Genomic DNA, 23,023 nt, shown 5'->3' with positions numbered 1-23,023 from the left:
TTGCGGCATCATCAGGTACAAATTTGCTAAACAGACAGAGCAAGCATATATACCCTCAGGACAGAGTGGGGGCGGGGAGGGTTGGAAGGATTTGAGAGGGGTGGGGGCTCGCAGGTGCGTTGATGGATTGTTTTGACCATTTCCAGGCTAGTTTTTCTGAGAGGAGTGGGGAGGGGTAGAAAAACTAGCCTGGAAATGGTCAAAACAATCCATCAACGCACCTGCGAGCCCCCACCCCTCTCAAATCCTTCCAACCCTCCCCGCCCCCACTCTGTCCTGAGGGTATATATGCTTGCTCTGTCTGTTTAGCAAATTTGTACCTGATGATGCCGCAAGTCGGTGAAACGCGTTGTACCGTATAATAAAATCTGTGGAAAAGTACGAGTCTTTCTTTCTTTTTAGTAATGGATATTAAATACTTCCACGAAGTGAAGCCTGAAACAATAGAATATAAAATATGATATTTTGTGATTAACGTATATGACGGTAAGCCAAGAATGTGAAAAAATAAAGTTCTTCTAAAAGTTAATGTCGAAGTGTTTTAGCAAGAGCTCTTTCCTTCCATCCCACAATGAAATTAGCCTAGAAAATATGAATGATGCATAGTTAAGTGTTTTAAGCCCATTCCTCTCCATGTCAAATCAAGTGAATCATCATGGTAATTAATCACACAAATATGAACCATTTTGCTGGTAGACTTCCATTATACTACCTTGAACAAAAAGTTCCCGGAATAACCACCGTGTGGCGCTCCCATCGTTCCGATTTGAGTTCTGTTTTTTTTGTTAAATTGGTACATCTGTTGTTGATATTCCCTTTAAATCTTAGTGTCATAACTTGACATTTGCAAAAGTTACGTAGCCAAGAGTACATCTATCTCTGTGTGTGTTGGCGATTTTTTACAATTTCAGAAATGGATTTAAATTTGCAACAACGAACTTGTATTAAATTTTGCGTAAAAAACGGATTTAGTGGCGCACGGACGTTGGAAATGTTGGAAAAGTGTTTCGGCAACGATTCTCTAAAAAAAACGGTCGTTTACCAGTGGCACGAGCGGTTCAGAAGTGGTCGTGAGTCAATCGAAGATGATGAACGCAGTGGCAGACCATCGACATCGAAAGTCGGTGAAAAAATTGATAAAGTAAAAGAAATGTTGGTCAATAACCGCAAATTAACCATCAGAGAAATAGCGGAGGACTTGAACATTGCCTATGGATCCGCCCAAGACATTGTGGTTAATGATTTGGGTTTCCGTCGTGTAGCAGCGAAGTTGGTGCCAAAAGACCTCAATTTCATGCAAAAAAGAGACCGTGTTGACGTCGCAAAAGACATGATTTGCGAGGCTGAATCCGATCCCACATTCATCAAAAGGATCATTACTGGAGACGAGACGTGGGTTTATAAGTACGACACGCAATCCAGACATCAGGCAAGTGAATGGCGTTCACCAAATGAGCCGAGACCAAAAAAACCACGTCGTTTTCAGTCAAAAAAGAAGGCAATGCTGACGGTTTTCATGGATTACAACGGTGTAGTGCATCATGAATTTTTGCCAGAAGGCCAGACAGTAAACAAAGAGTATTATTTGGGCGTTATGAGACGTTTGCGTGAAGCAATTCGCCGAAAGAGACCAGAAATGTGGGCAGAAAACTCGTGGATTTTGCACCATGATAACGCACCGTCGCACAGTGCTATCATTATTCGTAATTTTTTGACGAAAAATGCAACAAATACCATCCAACAGCCACCGAATTCACCTGATTTGGCTCCCTGTGACTTCTTTCTGTTCAATCGAGTTAAAAAACCATTACGGGGAACGCGTTTTAGCAGCCGAGAGGAAGTAATGGAAAAATCGCAGGAAGCACTGATGGACATACCGAAAACCGACCGTAACTTTTGCAAATGTCAAGTTATGACACTAAGATTTAAAGGGAATATCAACAACAGATGTACCAATTTAACAAAAAAACAGAACTCAAATCGGAACGATGGGAGCGCCACACGGTGGTTATTCCGGGAACTTTTTGATCAAGGTAGTATACTGTATGAGCACTTTTAATTCCAAATTTTTTTAACTCTTGAAAAATATAGCTATTCAATGCACAAGTCGTTTCAAGAAAAACCATGATATCTCCTGTTTTGTTTATACTTAAACGCATAAGCTGTACACATTGAGAATATACATATATTTTACTTTGGTGTACTATGAATGACACCTAACTGTGTGTCAAAGTTAAACCATTACTGAACTCTTAGGATATTTTATCTAGCTTTTAATTCTCTCTAAGTTTCATGAATTCATTGTTTTTGTATTGCTAAACTATAATGTTTTCATAGAACAAAACAAAAGTTGGAGTTAATTAACTGATTTGTGTACGCAATGTTTTAGACTTTGTGCCCCTCACTTAGTTTCTACTACTCTGGGTCTTTGAAGAATAGTGTGATATTATCATATTTTTGACTGTTCATTCCTATTGCAATTTATTAATTTTGGAGATTCATCATAAAGGCCTTCAAAAGACTCTGTGAAAGCTGGAGTCAAGATCAGCTTAAATCATAGAACGCAACTATTAGCTGTAGATTTGGCATGTGGTTCCAAAAATTGCTTATATCAACACCTCGTATGATCATGTCACCCCTGTATGTAATTGTTAATGTTATGTACAAAGGCTTACTTGGAGGATGAGGGTATCCCTGATATAATTGAGAAAATAACTACAATTACCCACTTTCGTCAGGAATTTAGGAAAAAATCTGGAAGAGGGCATAATTTTTTGAAAACGTTCAGAATGTAATACGTTGATTGGGAATTTCTTATGAATACAACTTTCTCGTAGTTACGTGACCATATTATGTTTGACATAAAACAAAACTATAATAGAACCAACTTCAGTGGTATCAGCAGTGTATGCAGTGAAGAGAGCATCTAATTAGCCTCCAGACATTCATAACACAAGTCTGGAAAATTTGTTGAGAAAAATCAACTAGTCTGGAGTAAGAATTTATAAAATGAATAGCCACCGTGCTCAATTTTTCTAGAGTGCCAGTTCATCGTATTGTGGTACCATTTCTGCATCCCAAGCATAAATAGTGCCCATCTCCATGTCCTTTGGTGGAAGCACTAAGTTTTCTCCTCCATGGCCGAATCATGATAGCTTGAAAGCATGTTGACAAGGGAATTGGGATGAGACAAAAAGATGCATATGTACCCTTGTGGTTGGAACTGGTAGGGATGTTCCATAAAGAGAGATGATGCATTATTTATCTGCAAAATGTATTTATTGTGCAAAAATATAACTCATGAACTTCGGGTACATCTACCTGTGAAATCGTCTCCCCCAGTCATCTTTTAACTGTGCTATAGAGAAGAACACACTCTTCATTAGCTCTCAGAGTTATTAACGTTGGCTTTGGCTAATGCTTTGTTTGGGGAAAATCAAAATTTCAATATGGCATATTGCTTGTTGCATGTTATCTATTCTGTAACCCTGTGCTAACCAAATATGCTTCAGCTTGCAGTGGCTGCCATTGATGCAAATAATATAAAATAAGAGTGAAATATTTGCTCCATAAATTCCACAAAAAGAAATCTGTGATCACTCTTTATGAAACAGTCCTTTTAAATTAAAATTAGACCAGGAATAAAGTAATAATGTATGCCAAGTTTAAAATTGTTAATAGTCATTTAATTTTCAAATTTCCACATGTTATGGAAAAATTCAAAGCTTTGACAAATGCACTCATATCTATCTCATGTTATGTCAAAAGTTGGCTAACGTTCCCACCCCTATATAGAGCATGTAGTAGTCTCAAAACCTGTTGGTACAGCATTTTTTAAACCTCAAAAAAGCCATTCCTTAACCCTTAACAGTGATACATGCCAATTGAAATATGTAATCACCTGCTAATTAGATTAACGATGATAAATGCATCAATTAAATATGCCAAGGGTGAATTTTCAAGGCTTTTTTTTGTTAAATACCCGCTAGGTTTTACTTGTTCCCTTGGATATCCATTCTTTTTCATCAACCTTCTTTAATTAACTTCGAAATTGGTTTGATGTAATATAATTGGTGAGATTGATTTAATAAGGATGAAAAGAATAGTGTGAGAGGAAGATAAATCATAAGAAAATGAAAATGCCAGGGTATGGAAAAGCTAAGATATTTAGGTGATGGGAATATATAAATTTAGAATTGGTGACAATGCCTTAGTTGATATGCCAATCGTTTTCCTTTCAAATAATTTTTAAATGTTTAGAGCCGGTGGGGTAATTCAAATTTATTTATTGAATGACTTCATTGGGGTGAGGATGTGACTTTGTAGTCCATTCTTCCACCTTACCCCTCTCATATTATATTAAATACAATTACAAACACCAAAGCCCTAGGCAGGAACTTAATCCATGGCCTCTGGATCGGTAGGCGAGGCAAGTTACCCCACCGAAGCCGGCTGGGCTAGTAAGAATAAGTATCTCAACAATGTGGACATTCTTATTGTTAACACAACAAATAATGAAAAAAACTGTCTCTGTTCTACAAATTTTCACTCAGGAGTCCTAAACATCTAAGCCCAAATGGGTAGCAATGGCATGAAATGATAACTGTGGCTGCAGCCTTGGCCATCAAAGGGAGAGGCTGAGGGTAGCTTAAAGAGGCTTCTAAGAATGCAAATGTAAGGAGGAATCGAAGAGAGATGAAGGTAAGTGAAGAAGTGTTTGATGGAATGGTCAAAGGGAAAGATGAGAGGAGTGCAAGAGGGAGAGGGTGAATGGGGGTTAGATGGGGAGATGTCATGGACTGCAAAGGGAGGGGAGATGTTATTAGGGAGAGGAAGGAAGAGGCGCAGTAAGAAAGAGAGGCAGAAAGGATGGGGAGGGAGGAAGGAAGGTGCAAATCTTGCCTCTGATTAATAATTATTAACATAATGTCAGTGAGATTTAAGTTCATTGGAAGGGTTGAAGCATGAATTTCAAGAGCCTTTTCCTCCAAGTGTGCTGCGTGGCAGTTGGTGCAATCAGAGGGAAAAAATGACAAAGGAGAAGCACCTCAAGGTTCAAAGAGACCAACTTGAGTCAATGTTGTAGGCCCTTCCTTTAAAACAGATTACAGTTTTGAACATGGGCTTTTAAAATGTAATACTCATCTTTCAGCTAAAATAAGAATGTTCTTTCTGAATAAATGTTTATTTTCACAGAAAATATAAATATGTAGCCTTATTATATCCGTAGACTTTACAAGTTTGTTGAAGTTGGTGTAAAATTGTGTCAAAATTGGGATGGTGATTATAATTAAATAATAGCATGTTCATTTTTTGTTGGTGCAGTAACTTATACTAAAGTAAAATACATTTCTTCCCTCTCTTCAGTGCTGCTCTGTGTTGAAGGGCAGCAGTGATTGCAAGGTCGAACACATCCTTCACTCCAGTCTACAAGAATGAGAATAATAATGCCATTTTCACAAGTAGTTTTTCTAACTGATATAAGGCACATCAATGTGTCCACATACATTGGAAAGGAGCAGATTTACTTGAGAAAAAATTGATTTAGCACGTGAAATTTCATTGCAATACATTAATATACCTGTATGTTCAATTAAATGAAAAGTTATGACTCTTACAAAAACGTTTGATATGTATTTGTCTTAAAAAAAGAAAATATTCATCTCTATTCAAGAAATCGTGATGTAATTGACAACACCATCTGCAAAAGTATAGCATTGAGACAGCATCGACAAATTGCGATTTATAATTTGAAGTCACCTTTCCCTCTTCTATTATAGTCGTGTGCCTCCATTTCTTTCTAGGGCAGGTAACTTGCTGTGGTTTTGAATTCGCAAAACAGCAAAGACCATAAAATATATACATTGGCATCAGACAATACAAGGGTGGTCCCAGAAGTACCAGGCCTGACCTAGAGATGGCGGTAGTTGTTTGTAAAATACCACTGTATTAGAAAGTATGCAATTTATAAAACATATGTTTCAATTTTGAAGATGCCACAATGTTTAGTATTCGTTTGGCAGCCATCAATAGTGAACGTTTTCAATGAATTTGTGAAAATAGAGAAAATTGGTCATCGTTACGTGATACAATACTATTATTTGAAAGAACTCAGCCCAACCAATACAAAAGCTGAACTGGATTCTACTCTGGGTGAGTCTGCTCCTTCGTTTACGACAGTAAAATATTGGGTAGCAAAGTTTAAACAAGGCCATATGAGCTGTCAAGACAAGCATCGCATTGGTCGACCAAATCAGGTGACGACTCCAGAAACGGTGAAGAAAATCCACAAAGTGACACTGGATGATCGTCGACTGAAAGTGTGCGAGCTAGCAAACATAGTAGGCAAGTCAAAAAGTGCAGTATATCGCATATTAACTGAAAATTTGGACATGAGAAAGCTGTGTGCAGGATGGGTGCCACGTTTGCTCGCACTCAAGCAATACCAGTGTCATGAAGATATTTCAATTGAGTGTTTAGCAAAGTTTCACATCAACAAAGCAGAATTTTTGTGCCATTTCATAACCATGAATGAAATATGGGTTCATTACTTCACACCTGAGACGAAATAACAGTCGAAACAATGGATTCAAAAGGGAGAACGGCTCCAAAGAAGGCAAAGACCGTTTCATCTGCAGGCAAGGTCATGGCATCGGTTTACTGGGATGCACGTGGGATAATTTTCATTGACCCTCTTAAAAAAGGAAAAATTATCAACAATGAGTATTATGCAAACTTATTGCAATGTTTGAGCAAAGAAATCAAGCAAAAGCGGCCGCATTTGGCTAAGAAGAAAGTGTTGTTTCATCAAGACGATTTACCGGCTCACAAATCCGTGATTGCAGTGGCCAAAATTCATGAATTAAAGTTTGAATTGCTACCCCATGCACCCTATTTGCCAGATTTAGCTCCTTCGGATTATTTTCTGTTCGCAAACTTGAAATAATGGCTATTTTGAGGAGCAACACAGTTTTTAATATAAAAAGGGTATCGAACTTATTGAACATCACTGGGAAAAGTGCATAGAGCTGAAAGGAGATCATATTGAATAATAAATAAATATTTTTCCAAAACATTCGTTTTCTTTGTTGGGTTGGGTACTTCTGGAACCACCCTCGCAGATTTAATTATTTACCAGCTCCTTGTGTGGAACTATCTTGGAAGATGACAAAGGGAAAGCTTCCCTAATTGTTTCTTTCCCTATTGCATGCCTTCTAGTTCAAAAGGACATGAACCTAAATACTGTAAACACAAAGAAAATATGTATGTAAATAGGAAAGAAATCTAGAAATTCATCAATAGCTGTGAAAAAATTATGATAATGCTTAATCAACTGAATTATCCCAGTTGTCTAATCTATTTCCATTTGGTTAGAGTAAACCAAATAGTTCATTCATCACAGCATCCCAAACTAATGCATGCATTATGCGGCCAAGTCTAAACCTACTCTCACCATTGACAAGTAGAATGACTTACTGTTAGACTTTATGTTCTTGCAGATAGGCAACTCATTATCTCAGTTTGGTGTCCTTGTAGTTGCCCTCTTAAACAATAAATGCCACTATCAGTGGAGAGCTATTTTTTAAAATGCAATATTATATTTTTGGAATTTCTCCATTCACATTGGTGAGGCAGTGCTTCACTTGCTTCCATGGAGTGCATGCCAAAGTTCTCACCTGAGTCAAAGCTGAGCATTCCGTGTATGCATGTAGATTAAGCTCCTTGGCAATCTTTTCACCCGTCTGCCTTAAAATCGTCCTTATGGCTTTACCACGGAGGTCTGTCTTGTTCCCAACAAGTATTATTGGCACCAACGAAGAATACGATCTTAGCTCAGGTACCCACTGTGGACAAAAGGTAATTGAAGGTCACTCATTCAGAGGGGAGGGAGTTGAATTGGGTTCGAATTGGCAATGACACTTATTGCTGGAATACATATGACTAATCTTAGAAAAATGTAATATTCATTACAAATTGTCCAATTTAATTATGTAGCAATTTTCCATCTTTATTTTTATTTATTTTTCTAAGCCAAAATAACCATTACCATGACAGTGATCACTTCAAAGTTTTACATCCTTACTTTCTCTCTAAATTAAAAATATTATACCATATTGCAGGGAAGAAGATAGCAAGTACAGGTAGACTGGCAATATGGACAGCTTTCTCAGGTCTGATTGCTAGAAGGTGGGCTAAAAGGAATGTTAATCCATTCCTGACACAAATAGTACCCTGAACGTGAAATGTCATTCTTATCAAATCAAGGCAATGTAAAAAAGGCAATGTTTCAGGAGTGACAGGAGAATCACTCGACAAAAATGCTCTACTTCCTAATTCTAGACATCTCTACCAACCTTTGGATGGTCCATACTTCAAAGTAGGGAAAAGAAACATGGCATGAGGTTCTCAATGACTAGGAAAAGACTTTTGATGGAATTAAGTGAACAGTTTACTTGGTATTTCAGTGGTCTTATAAACTATCTTTGGATACGGGTGTATCTACAGACCACTAAAGCGGATCTAGATGGTGCCGGGGCTAACATACTGGCTTCCCACCCAGAGGGCCCGGGTTCAAATCCCAGCGGTGTTGAATATTTTTCAGAGGTATCTCGATCCCTACTTGAGGTGCTTTGTGGAGGGCACTTTGAGTGAGTACGCCGTCCGTCGGATGGGACGTTAAGCTGCGGACCCCTAGGTACCTTTCGTAAAGAGTAGGCTAATGCCGATGCCAGGTTTCTCTCCACCCTTCATCCTTTCCTGTCCATCCCCTATGGCACAAATGACCTCAGCTGTCGGTCGCCTCCCCTAAATACTACTACTATAGACCACTAAAATACCTTGTTGATGAAGTCAAAAGTGGATATGAAAACTTGATAACTAGATTCTGAATAAAGTAACATATAGTAAACAAAGGGAGAAGAAATTCAAAACAGATTACCATCCATGGTAGTAAATAAAGATGATACAGTTACTGAGTTCATGAATGAGTCATTTGTACAAATATTACTGAAGAAATCAAGAAATACAAAACTGAGTACACATTCAGGGAAAAGTAAAGGATATTTAGGCTTGGCTGCTGCATAAGTACCAGTAACTTCAGGTGATGGAGATCCCGCCATTCCATGGCCAAAAGCATACAGGGGAAAATAGAAGAGAACTAGAAACAGCGTGAGAGAAAAATATGATTGACAGTTATTTTGAACTCTTTGGTCCCTAACACTCCGAGTGACAAAGTATTGGATTCAACTTCAACTACGAAATGCTCTGGGGAGTAAAGTATCATCCATGATGGCAGTTGTCCAAGTGTTGAGAATATTGCTCTTGTATGATATGGAGCAATTATAGTCCTGAAATAGGAACTTGTACTAGTATTTAGGGGAGGTGACCGACAGCTTAAGTCATTTGTGCCATTAGGGATGGGTGGGAAAGGTTGAAGGGTGGAGAGATACCCAGCAACGGCATTAGCCTCCTCTTAACAAAAGGCACCAAGGGGTCCGCAGCTAACCATCCCATCCGACAGATGGCGTACTCCCTCAGAGTGCCCTCCAGAAAACACCTCAAGTAGGGATCTAGATACCACTGAAATATATTTGATTCTGCTGGGACCCAAATAAATATCACTATTAAAGTCAGTTCCATGGAGAATGATGGTATTGGAAATGGCCATCCTCCGTTGATAAGTTGGATGGGCCAAATATCATTCAATAGGTAATTGTTTCCATACTGATATCAAAATGTTTCATGTCTTACATTGAGGAATTGGTGAAATTTGATGTGGTACTATCCTGTCTTAGTTCCTATTTGTTTAAAAATAAAAGAAATTTTGTGAGGAAAAATTTGTCACTTGTTTCTAATGACTAATTAAAGGCCTAAGAACAGGGAGTGCCTCAAAGTTTACTCCACTTCATGGAGTAACTTGGAGACAATTTGACATTATTTTTTTGATGATCTGATAAGATTTTGAGATAAGATAACACAAATATGTTTTCAAGGTATTTAAAGAAGGATTCAATGAATGTTACCAAGAGATGTTAAGCTTAAGCTCTAGGCTTCATGTTCTCACAAGTTTCAACATTAGTAGGCACATAATTTCAGGGAACTGGTCACCAAGGATCTGAGAGTACCTTCAATGTGGACAATTCTTTTCTCTCATCCCGATCTTTCTCCTTTTCTCATCTTCCCCGAGTCATTTAGGAGAATATCAGGAATACATGGCCATTCAAAATATTGTCTTTTTATTTTTAGGTTGAGTCATTAATAACAATATGCAAACTAGGGAGCTGGTTAAAAAAATGGAAACCAACTTATCCTGATTTTTTTCAAAGAGATTTATTTTTAAATAACCACTGCTTGCCTGGAATAACAATTTTGAAACAGGTCTCCGATGGGGTCCTGCTCCAAGTTTACTCTAACCTGCCTCATATAATGCACATGCTTGTCACTGTGATATTATCATCCATGCTTTTCACTGAGATACCTCACCAAAATTACCTAATGATAAATAAAAGTGTCAAGTTCTCTCACCTTATGTTGTAAGTTCTCCAATGACTTCGGGTAATCAATCGCAAAGCACACAAGGAAGACATCAGTTCCTGGATAGCTGAAGTGCCTCAAGGTGTCATATTCATCTTGGCCTGCAACGGTCCCAAAAATGTCTTATAAATAAGGTCAAAAACAAATGATGTAACAGAGAAATCTTACTTTATTCACTATCCAAAGTGGAAATGGAATTAATGATAGAGAGGGATGAGATTACCTTTGGTGCATTCATCTTTTCAATGAAAAATTGTACTCTAGATTGAAATGCCTCGTGTGGTTGATTTTTCACACAGTCATACAATTAGGAATTGAATCAGGAGTTTACATTGAGGATGAGACGCTACCATCTACTTGCATACTTACAACAGTAATGTTTTCCCCAAGATATTTTTATGGTTGGTATTACTTATATTGGTAAGTTTTGAAGGGCAGAGTCACAGAGAAAAGTGTCAGAACTTAAACGCACCGACACAATGACAAAATAGTTATCCATAAATAAAGTACGAAACTTTCGCTGGTAATACTTGAAAAGTTGAACTCCGGCCTTGTGGCACATAACATAGGTCGTCAGTTTCACGTGGGTAAGCAAACATCCAGCTGTAACCGTAGCATGACTGAAAAAAATAGCAACGTCCAAAGAAAATCGCGGGTCTACTATTTAATTAATGTCCCACTCGAAATCGCGCCCTTCACATTCATTAGCTTTGCCCATCCAATTCATGATACTGCAGCGACGAAGGATCCAGATAACATGATACCAACACGCCCCTTCGTCTTATAATTATAGCATAAGGAATGACACATTTAAATGTGGGCACTTCGTGCACGCTGGAACGAAATGCGGGAAATACTAACCTGCAGTATCGAAAAGTCCAATCTTGTATGACACCTTGTCAACAACGATGTCGGCTGTGTAGTTGTCGAATATCTAAAATGGAAACAGTTATTCACATGTGCGCAAGAACTGAAAAACATGGAAGACCACAAGCACTGACCGTTGGTACGTAGTCCGTTGGGAATTTATTTTGTGTGTATGATATGAGGAGGGACGTTTTTCCTACAGTTCCATCTCCAACCACGACGCATTTGATGCACGACCCGTCCTGCAAATGCCAAACAATACGAGTATTTTTTAATGTATCTGTAATGCAACATAAAATACGTTCGCCTGAGAATGAAGCAAAATGACTGAATACAAGATCAGAGGCTGCATATAAGATCAGAGGCTGCATATAAGATCTTAAATGCGAGTATTAGTAAAGGTGAGGGAACTAGTATGAAAAGCGCTCGCTTTTTTTGAGAATGCCTACCTCGCGAAGTATTGAGTCCCTCATTTTGCCAACTTGCTTTCCACCCCTCTTGGAAATCTCTAAACTCACAGAATCATCGATGATTCAACTGAATCAAAACGATCATTAAGCATCAAAATTACCGTTAAACTTGTCTAGTTTTAATAATACTTAATTAAACATTCCTTACCATTGATGACCGCCTGGAGGGCACAAAGAGGATTTTAATTTTAGAAATTCCGAATGTCCTTCTTATAAAGAGTTCCAATACAATGGGCAAATCCAACTAAATGATGGCGGAAAAGAAATCATGTTTTATCTATGAGCGTCTCGATATCAACTACACTGCCAGGCGAAGTTTTTAAGGAGTGAGGCATGTCAATAGTGAAAGATAACGAACGAACGGGGAAAGCGAGATAGGTGTGCATTCCTTAAATCGCCGTGGCAATCATGCATACGCCAAAATAATCAATGTACTACTCGAACCGAGCCAGTTCTTAACTGTCCATTTTATGCGATACGTGGATACCCATCTCACTAACAATGACGCCATTCTCCGAAAAAAACGAACGCTCAACTAAGTGAATTCATTTATTGAATCATTTCCCGATGTGTCCAGAGGCTCGGCCAGGGTTATCATGGCTCGGCCAGGGTTATCATGGCTCGGCCTGGCCTTAAAACACTAAGACATCGCCGAGGATGTCCAGCCAATATGAAAAACACAAGGTGTTCGTACGTTTGGAAACCAACCTATCCTATTCATTCATTTCAAAGTTATTAACATCAGAGGTTTCCAATGAGTCAATAAACGCACCGGTTTCCTTGGATAGTTCAGAATTCAAAAAGGTCGTGTTGACAATAGTGAAAAGTGTAAGGTACTTCTACGGCCTATACATCTCATTATGGTTATCATCATCGGTGATGTACCTCATTGGTCAAATCTATATTTCACTTTTGAGTAAAGTGAGCATATTATAACATGTGCAAAACGTTTGCAGAATGGTTATATGATTGAAGAACGTCCCCTTCTTCCATTTAACAAGAAATGCCAGAAAATATTTTGAACAAATCCATTTAAATTCCACAGCAAAAACTGTTCCATTCCTGCTTAATTTACATTTATGTAACAATACTCAACTTCCCTACCTATCTCTGATGGGAAGCTGAGGGATCTTCTGGATTCTTCTCATCTTTAGGCTTGTGGTTCATTGGCATTTAAAATGTCCATTCGGGGTTTATGCATATTTTACTGCTTGTTCCCTTATTGCAAAGAACATTGCCACCTTCCAAAAAAATTAAGATTTCAACTCCCAGAATCCTGATGGAGTATTTTAGTTAATTATTCAATAAAATGAGGCATATTTCATTAGGCATGCAGCACTATAATCATCAGCATGGATCCTTTGAGGATTCCAGGTTTGTTACACAAGGTTGGATCTTTAAGTTAGAATTACAACAGAAGTTAATAAAGACTTGTAATGTCTAGAGGCACTAAAAAATCAAACAATGCATCAACAAGCAGCAATAGCATTTGTATGAGAATATATCATGATAATCATTAGTGCAGGGCTAGTGGTTCCATAATGAGAAATTTGTCGGTTAAGAGGTTACAGTATACATTGGCAGTAGAAATGCTTTTGTAAACTTATTGTAGAGGATTCCAGGTCACTCAGATTCATCTCATATCATACTATGCATGCTAATGACTTGTCAGCTTGCGATGTATAATTTCTGTTTTCACCCGAGTCTGGCTTTTAGCAGTGGTGAGTGTGCCCACGCAACTGTTCACATCGTGTTTGGCCTTCCTGCAACAGCATATCTAAATGTGACATTCCCAGCTCCCCTTTCTTTAATTTTTGGAAAGTATTCATAAGGTGGCAAACGACCATCATCCCAGTTCCCTACATCACTGTTTCAGATCTATTTCTATAAAGCTTTGTGACTTTTTAAGTTTATCTGCCAACAATTCAAGGTGCTTTCTTAATAATAACAATAATAATTTATTCATTTTAAAAATGGTACAACCATATTAAATGTCGTCAATATAAGTATTATTTAACATATAAACATACTTTCTTAAATGTGATGAAAATTGTCACAAAAGAATTCATCCAATGAGTATAGTGGGTGACGAAGTAACCAGGTATATACTCTATTCTTGAAACTCTGGATACCATCTGATTTCAACTGAGTAGGCAGATAGTTATACAGTCGTATGTTCATATTGTGAAATGTGTTGTAAGTTGATGACAATCTACAATAAGTAGTATTTAGATTCAATTTACCTCTTGTGGAATAGTTATGGAGGTTGGATCTTAATTGGTAAGTTTCTAGATTAACTTTCACATGAATCAGAGCCTTAAAGATATACAAACAAAATACAGTCATGATTCTATACCTAATAAAAAAAGGTTTGCAGGAATCACGTGGTGGTATATTAGCAAGAGAGCGAATAGCTCTCTTTTGCAGTAGCAAAATTTGTTTAACATGAGGGGAATGACCCCATAACTCAACACCATAATTCAAATGACATTGAAAGAATGCATGGTAAAGTGTTAAACGATACTCATTTGAAATGATAATGAAATACTATTCAGTAAGTTGAACGATAAGGAACGCATAAGGGAAATAAATAACTCCTCTAAATTTTTGGCTGCATCAAAAATATATTTCATCTCCCACGCATTTGACTGTACATAATCAAGCACCAACAAGGCAGATAATCCCACACCTCACCTCACTGCCTTCTCCATTTCATACACACTCAATCCTCTTGGCGACCAAAATAGTCGACTTGTGTATCCCAGTGCGCACCGCAATGCTCTCCCCCAGAAAGGTCAACTCCTCATGCTGCACCTCACTCAATTCCTCCATGCCTACAGTACGAGCAATTCGTTGAGTGTACAAGGAAGTCATCAGAGCGCAAACCAGTGGCACTCCCCTCCTGCGGGCAGCCTCAAAGGATGCCTTCATCAACAGCGTCCCAACGCCACGCCTTTGGAAGCTGGGGCGAGTGGCCAGGAACATGACTTCCATTGCCGACAACACTTTATAGTGCTCAAACACATCAAAACGAGAATCCACCTGTAAGTTCCAATGCATCCATCAAATACACACTGAACATTCATCACAACGTATGCATTAAGAATCAGATGAACTATTTGTTCCATTTAATGAAGACCCTAATTGGCCATACTCGCATTAATTCTGATACCTCTGGATGTTATTTGTTTTTAAGATATCATAGAAAGTATTTCAATTTCAGGTTTTTTTTTAATCCACAAATTTCCCCGCTTTCAAGAAGTTGAAATTATAGAATCATGCAATTACAAGAGATTAAGCATAGAAATAAATTATCCATCAATCTAATCACATCCTATGATTCATCACTGAAATCATATTATAACCAAGAATTAATCTTAGGAGATTGGTAGATACCTACAAATTTTTAACATGCCCCCATTCCTGCAACAGCTCAATACAAAATAATGGTGCACATCATGAAACTTCCAAGAAAAATGATTCAGAAAAGCTGTGACTAGGGGGCACATGCTTAAAATGGAATGAAATTTCTACACATTCTGTGTTCAGGAAGTTAAAAGTGTTAGCATATAATATTAATTACTCAATAAGAGTTCTTATTTCTATGAGTTCAATTCCCAGTTAGTTAAATTTCTGTCTTATCAGCTGTTGCACTGATTTTGTTGCAGATATTTAAATCTGGTATTGGTGGTGATAAAACTGTATCACCTGTGATGGGTGTATAATACCAATGCAGCATTTGAGGATCAAGGAAGCAAGAGTGCAGAGAACACCCACATCATGTTAAGCCTCCCCTGAGCAACACTTTCATCAGATGTAGCACAGATGCCACATTGCTCTGATCACTTAACAAGAGAAACCATTTAACAAAATTTAATGTTAAGCCATTACATCTGATACTCTGACTTTCTATGTTTTTCATGTACAGTTCTCTTGATAGCGCCTTCATACTTTGTCATTTTGAATTCAATTCCTGGAATTTCCAACCCTGCCAATATAAAGGAAACCTACAAACCTATTATCTTAGTAAATAGCATTGCCAATAAAATTTATGCAAGAGGGCTTCAAATGTATTCAAACTTTACTCAAAATTTGTGGCATAAAAAATCAATATGGGTAGCTTATGACTGATTCAAGGTACTGAGTGGCAACAAACTGAAAAATGCATTTACTGATAAAGCAAAGAAAGGCGTTTATTGAATTATGCATTCATGAAATTACTGAAGCCAAACAAAATTCAATGTCAATCATAAACAAAAATGCATTACCATAAAAAATCATTCTATTTTATCATTTGCATTTGAATGCATAATTCATTGTGCAGCGATGCTCATTGGAAGGTGATCACATGGCCCATATTTATTCTCATTATTTACAATGGTCAATCAATCCTATGGCTAACTTTGTACTGCTTCTGCTACTCTGCGATTCTATAATGTTTGTCAAATAGATACGCGAACTGAGGCCATTAAAATCTTTATCTTGGCAAAATTTAGTCTACATCAATTTTTGTCCCCTTCAAAGTACTCTCCATTTGTTGATATGCACTTATTCCATCTTCTTCTTTTCCACTGTTTAAAGCACCCGTTGGAAGTCCTCGGCAGTTAGGATTTTTAGTTTCCTCGTCATTTCTTGCTTTATTGTGTCCACATGTTGCCAGTGATGTCCCCTCTTCACATTTTGGGAATAGGAAAAAGTCGCAGGGGGCGAGATCTGATGGATAAGGAGGATAATCAAGGTGATTTAATTTCTTGCCAGAAACTGGCGAACAATCAATGCTGAATGTGCAGGTGCATTGTCATGGTGAAGGACCATCCATCATTCAATTGTTTCTTGCTCAACCTTGTGGAAATTCATGTTAATGAAATTAAGAATACAAAGTAACTTTCCACTGTCCTTTAATAGCGTACGACCGGTTTCAACGCTCAAGCGTCATCATCAGGTCTCGCTAAATAACCGGTCGTACGCTAATAAAGAACAGTGGAAAGTTACTTTGTATTTTTAATTTCATGACCATCCATCATGTTCGGCTAATATAGTGTGCACTGATGATTTTCCTTAATTCAGTTCATCAGCTATCATTCGGACAGTTTTTCGACGATTGGTAAGGACAAGGGACCACACACGATCAATGCTGTCCTCAACACAAGATCGTCCCGGCCTTGCACCATCCATGGCGTCTTGTTGGCCATCTTTAAAATACTCAATCCACTTGAAAACGGATGTTATCTTCGAAATTATCACCGTAAACAGCTGTCAACATTTCAGTAGTTTCTTGATAACTTTTTCCGCAATTCTCCTAAAACCTTGATGTTGATTCGGTGCTCTGTGATTTTGTCTTTTTCCATTTTCGACAGCCAGTAAAAGAAAGGACCACAGAAACTAACGTAACTGGCACCATACGCACAGCCTGACAATCCACCAAGCACAGACGCAGGCTCATTAAGTCTCAGGTCTATAGTCCTTGTCCACGTCATGGCCGCCAGATTGCACCAGTTCGCATATTTATTGCACAGACCATGTCTAATGAAATAATTTATGTACCCATTGGTTTTTTGTATTTTTTCCATCAACCTGAGAAAACCAAGATCAGATAACATTTATGATAACTAACACGACGCATATATGCATAGCAAATTGACTCCTCCCTTTTCACAGAATAGGATTTCAGACAACTTTTTGTTAATTTTTCCATCAATCCATGCGTTAATTACTTGGGTTAGTATGTTGGTGACATGTGGCATGGATGAAGTTTGCCTCAAGTGCAGAACTGTATGGCACTCAATAAACTGTGATCAGCATTGGCATAAAACAAATTATAAATAGATGTGCATAGATCACATGCTTCCTCACTACTTGCCTCTATCATGCTATCAATCAATGCAATGGCCGATATGCTCTGACAGTGCTCGTCTCGAAATGCCTCAAAGAACCCCTTCTCCCCAGCTCCACATGGCTTCTGGATTTTATTGAATGCAGCCCCGGCCACTTTGTTGGTTGTCTTCTCGACGGCAACCAATGATATGCCATCCTTGGTAGTCTCCAGGGTGAGAATCTCCAATTCAAGCACACCTTGCTCCCCAGACACCTGCAGAATGAAAGTAAGATGCAATTGGGCCCTAAGGGAATGCAACGTACTGTGGTCAGATCACAGCCCTCCTGAGGACATCATCCGAGAATGCTTTTGGGTGGATGTGACTCAAGAATCTTGGCTGAAATGTCACCTGGGGTCAATCTAGTTACTAGAGCATCTGAATGGAGAATTTGGGAATTACGATCTTTTTTAGGGTATTCCTGCAATTGGCCATCAATTCACCAACCTAAACAACAAAGGAAGAGAGCTTGGATACATTAATTAAACAAAGCAATACAGGAAGAATTTAATTGCATTAATGAGGCAAAAGTATACACTGAATATTAGAATTTGGTTTGACATTTTTTTCACAGTGTTCAAATCAAATGATCTGTAAAAATAAGTTACTATATTCTTGAAAGTGACACTGGTTTTGACAATAATGAATCTTTGGGACTTGGCCATCATACTTAGATAGTTAAGTTGACATAACAAACAACATCATATAGATAGGAAGCATACAAGTCCTACTAGCACTAGAAAGATTCAACATAGCTACGGGCCAAATATTCATTTACCAAAGTAGGGTAGGGTGATTTGGAGAGATGGATATGATTATGGAAAGAGATATCAGATAATCATGATTGTACAGGACTGCTAATAGCTCTGCTATGGTGTTTAATATCAATTAGGGAGACATGGTCAAAGGGAAATGAGAAATAATATGAAATGAGGTTTATATATTTAGAAATCAAGTCATGATCAGAATCTGTTGTCGCGTGGTTGGTGGCCGCGACATCATTGGTGGGAGCGTAGCAACAGAAAGAGAGTGGTATTCAGCTTATGTGTCTTTTACTTAACCCTTTAAGCAATGGGGCTCAGGCACCGGGGAGTATGGACGTGGGAGCGGAGCAAGGCGGGCCATCTCTAGTGTCTCGACCGACGGGCTTAGAGACAGGGTATCGGATGAGTAATCTGTAAGGAATGGGAATCGGGAAGGGAATGGGGCCAAGGAGATGGGAAGGGAATGGGGGTCAGGAGTCGGGAAGGGAATGGGGGTCAGGAGTCAGGAAGGGCATTGGGGTCCTGCTTCAGGAGCGTCTCGCTTTATATAACATCGTGCCTTTGGGGGAGGGACTTCTGAGTCGCTACATAATGGCAACATTGTAGCAACAAGAAACGACGATAGCGGACATTGTCTTGCCTTGGTTTCTGAGAAACCCACACCACATACAATGTCTGGCTTGGGAGAGTTAACCAATAGTGGGTTTCCGAGAAACCCATACTACACTGTAAACTGGGCATTGAAAATAATGGAAATCCCGCTTGGTGAAAAGGGTTAAGCATGAACCCACACAAACAATAATACACCACAAGAAAATTGTGTCAATATTGAATTTCCCAAGAGGAAAACAGCCAAATTTTAAAGTAAAGGGGAAAATAGGTAGTCGAGTTTCCTATTTTGGACACCAAAATTAAATGAATTGGGAGAATCACTGAAGATGCTAAGAGATTACAAAAAAATTTCATAAAGGAAAATTCTTGATTGAGTCAATGGATAGACTGATAATAAAAATTAAGAATGTTCAGAAATTTTGAATGGACTGCCATCTTGCAAGGCAGGTAAGCATTAAAATTTCAAGGTAAGCATTATTGGTAAAAAATAAGATGTAAGAACATGAAGATGTGTATACTGTAGGAGTTGTTTAGAAGGCGAGTATGATGATATAGATAATTGTGTTGGCTTACGCATTTTTCCTGCTTTCAGATATTGAAATATGACTTAAATATGTCAAAATCAGAACACAAGTAGTAGAATATGCTTTGAATAAATTAAAGCTAGATGTAGCTTATACTTATCCTCCTAATATTGTATTACCAATCCATTCATGTACTACTGCTAACCTGCATCCTAAATCCACCATATCTAACATGGACACCTACTTATTAGTCCCACATAGACTGAAGGATTTCAAAATTGACAGCACTTAAAAAAGTAGATTAAAACGATGGTTTTCAGTGCTATAACCCATCACAGTCAAGAAAATATATACAGGGTTATTCCATTAAGTAATAAGATGGTCTGGTTAAAAGAATTTATTGATCCAATCGGTACATATTGTTAAAATTCATCGAAATAGTCTCCTTGGGCATAGATATACCACTGCCAACATGATTCCCACGCTGCGAAGGCCTCCTGGAATACAGCAGCTGAAATCTATTTCAGAGACTTTGAGCCTGTTGGCTGGCAGGAACATCTTTGAAACAGTGAGCTTACAGGCTTCTCTTGATCTTTAGGAATAGGATAAAGTCTGCCGGGCTCACATTGGGGCTGTATGGTGGCTGTGGCAAGGTTGCAACCATTATTTGGGGCAGGTAGGTGGTCACAACAAAGGCAGTGTGGGCTCAAGCACTTCACGTTTTCCTTTTCTACAATTTCTGCCATGACAAAAACAGCTTTTGAGCCATACTTGATCCTCACTGCATCAGAGCTCAAACATGTCTGCCTCCCTGTGTGTTGCTCAGCTTAGACCCCCACTACAAATCCAACCACTGGGTAGTGTGCCGTTGGCAACTAGAGCACCACACAGCATTCAGTCTCATTACCTAACGGACAAACCCTGTACTTTCAGAAGGAAGGGTAGATGCAAAATTTCATTTTGTGGAAATGTGGGGGCTTGCAGTACTAGGTGATTGGCGCAAACTCTAATATGTGAAAATACAACATTAAAAATAAAATAATTGGTGATTTTTGTGATATAATGTACACAATGTATTTAAATTTGCATGCACCACCTTCAGGTACAAACAGGTCATAAGCCTAAGAGTGGCAGGGTAAAATTGGGATGGGTAATATATAAAAAATAAAAGGTTGTGGCAATTAGTTTTCTATGAATTAGGAATATTTTACAATGGGGGCATTAGCTTTTCTATGCATTTTTACCTCCAAAGTTAGTGGTTTTCATAGTTTAAGACTTAAATAATAATGATCCAAGTGGGCAAGTAGTGATCAACTTCTAAAAATGCCTAAAAAATAACTCAACACCTATAGTTTCACTACTGTAACAAATGATTACAGTGCCTCAGTCATAGACTGGTTTCTACAATAGGAGACAATAAAAAAAGCAATTTCCAGCATTACCACACCAAACCCATTTATTTTGTCTAAACTAAGTGCAATGATGAAGTGCTTCTAATTACATCTGTTTAATCAGATTTCTCCATTCTGCATAAATTACCATAACTATGCTGATATGACCTATTGGTCAATGCATATTTGACCTTTCTCACGTCAGGTAGCACCATTAAATAAAAACGACGAATCCCATCAGTCGACTGCAAAGCTTTTGTACAAACCTGATTTTTGTCTCTTTGTTTCGCCTCTGACTCCTGTAAGTCTACCCCAATTTTCACGCCCATACAAATGCTCTCGTGGGGGTAAAATTCCTCACGCATTACATCCAGTGCTTCCTTCAGAGTTTGGACGGAGTTGATCAGCAACACGGTGAAATATTCATTTTCCATTACCACCTCGAGCCCATCTTTCGCAGATCCCGATATGCCTGAAGCTTTGGAGGCGCAGTCGACAACTTCAGTCAGAAGTTCTTCAGATACCATTTCGAATAATAGCTATTCTGCCGTTGTTCAGTGATTCTGAGAAGGTCAAAGAGTAGAGATAGGAAGAATACAGTTAACTGAACTTGGCCAACGAAGAGCTAGCCCACGTCTATCTACCGGCCGTTGGAGCTCTGGATTTTTCAGTCATGCCAACGTAAATATTTTCGCACGAAGTAACTAAGTAAATCCCCTAAACCATTGCAGTAATCTCACTCAAACGGACATATTATACTCAGTGATACTCCCTGTAATCACTTGCAATTGTAAGACCGGGATGAGTTATGTAGTATATGATATACGGCCATAGAAAGACAACTACACTGAAGTTAGCCCAAGCGGGAGGTCGCTTTATATAGCGAAAACTAAGAGATTGTAACGAAAACGTATTCGACAATATCAGCTCAACTAGAAAAGTACTTTTCTTGAAAATCACCAAAAACACTCGGCACTCCCTGCTCTATCACGACGTAGGCATAAAACCCACATCCAGAGCCTAATTCAGCATCTAGGCCAGTGCAGTAACCAGAATCGCCCTTTCACACAAAAATAAGAAAGTACTTAACAATATCTCCTAAAATAGAAGATTTTATTTTCTAAAATTTGGCACAAACACTAAGCCCTCTTTCCTCTATTAGCAGCCTTCCGCTTAACCCATGCTCATGGCCTAGTTTAGGACCCAGGGCCAACAATCGTCACCAGAGTCGAACTTTTAAACCAAAAAAAACGTACTTCACAATATCTCCTAAACCAGAACATAACTTTCTATAAAATTTGGCAAAAACGCTAACCCCTCTGTCTTCTATATTCAGTCTTTCGCTTACCCAATGCTCATGGCCTAGTTTAGTAACCAGGGCCCACAATCTTCACCACGGTCGTCGTCTCAGACGAAAAAACACAAAATACTTCACAATATCTCCTATACAAGAGCATATTTTTTCCTGAATTTTACAATAAACACTAGGCACAACATATACTTTCGGCAGTATTTCGCTTAACTCTTGCTCATGCGCTAGTTTAGTAACCAGGGCCCAATGACGTCACCACGGTCGTCATCTCACACGACAAAACACAAAGTACTTCACGATATCTCCTAAACCAGAACATATTTTTCTCTAAATTTTACAATACACATTAGGCATCACATATACTTTCGGCATTCTTACGCTTACTCCATGCTCATGGCCTAGTTTAGTAGCCAGGGCCCACCAAAAGTGACTGCGACAGGACACTGAACTTGGCCCATGGTGAAGGGTTATCTCAGCTGATTTTCCAAGAATTTAAAAATATCTCCTACACTTGAATTTTTTTTTCTAAAATTTGGCACAAACACTAACCCCTCGTTCCTCTATATTCAGCCTTTCGCTACCCCTTGCTCCTGGCCTAGTTTAGGACCCAGGGCCCGATAACGTCACCACGGTCGTCATCTCCCACGACAAAAGCCAAAGTACTTCACAATATTTCC

At 38.5% G+C, this 23,023-nt stretch overlaps 2 protein-coding genes across 2 annotated transcripts; both read right to left on the bottom strand.

Annotated features, from left to right (window-relative positions):
* Positions 1–5,232: 5,232 nt before the first annotated feature.
* Positions 5,233–11,873, bottom strand: LOC139696520 (uncharacterized). Its single transcript, XM_071595310.1, has 6 exons — positions 11,850–11,873; positions 11,535–11,642; positions 11,395–11,467; positions 10,525–10,634; positions 7,677–7,844; positions 5,233–5,427 (listed from the first exon to the last, which is right to left on the bottom strand). Exons 1-6 carry the CDS (start codon positions 11,871–11,873, stop codon positions 5,335–5,337), a joined length of 576 nt encoding a protein of 191 aa, XP_071451411.1. The 3' UTR covers positions 5,233–5,334.
* Positions 11,874–14,480: 2,607 nt separating this feature from the next.
* LOC139696286 (uncharacterized) lies at positions 14,481–22,559 on the bottom strand. Its single transcript, XM_071594983.1, has 4 exons — positions 22,383–22,559; positions 21,301–21,597; positions 17,731–17,958; positions 14,481–14,912 (listed from the first exon to the last, which is right to left on the bottom strand). Exons 2-4 carry the CDS (start codon positions 21,559–21,561, stop codon positions 14,583–14,585), a joined length of 819 nt encoding a protein of 272 aa, XP_071451084.1. The 5' UTR covers positions 21,562–21,597; positions 22,383–22,559; the 3' UTR covers positions 14,481–14,582.
* Between the last annotated feature and the right edge of the window lie 464 nt (positions 22,560–23,023).

Source organism: Hetaerina americana, unplaced genomic scaffold (assembly GCF_022747635.1).
Source record: "Hetaerina americana unplaced genomic scaffold, ioHetAmer1.1.p SCAF_7, whole genome shotgun sequence".
Lineage (NCBI taxonomy): Eukaryota > Metazoa > Arthropoda > Insecta > Odonata > Calopterygidae > Hetaerina > Hetaerina americana.
Note: the sequence above shows the minus strand (reverse complement) of the source record. Positions and strands in the feature narration are given on the sequence as shown.

Excerpts from the sequence above, each read along its gene's own strand:
- LOC139696520 (XM_071595310.1), bottom strand. The coding sequence starts at position 11,873 with ATGAGGGACTCAATACTTCGCGAG. Across the intron at positions 11,468-11,534 it reads CAACGGACTACGTACCAACG|ATATTCGACAACTACACAGC; the intron begins GTCAGTGCTTGT and ends TTTCCATTTTAG. Across the intron at positions 10,635-11,394 it reads TGGACTTTTCGATACTGCAG|GCCAAGATGAATATGACACC; the intron begins GTTAGTATTTCC and ends GGACCGTTGCAG.
- LOC139696286 (XM_071594983.1), bottom strand. The coding sequence starts at position 21,561 with ATGGTATCTGAAGAACTTCTGACTGAAGTTGTCGACTGCGCCTCCAAA. Across the intron at positions 17,959-21,300 it reads AACAAAGAGACAAAAATCAG|GTGTCTGGGGAGCAAGGTGT; the intron begins GTTTGTACAAAA and ends TTCATTCTGCAG. Across the intron at positions 14,913-17,730 it reads TGATTGATAGCATGATAGAG|GTGGATTCTCGTTTTGATGT; the intron begins GCAAGTAGTGAG and ends TGGAACTTACAG.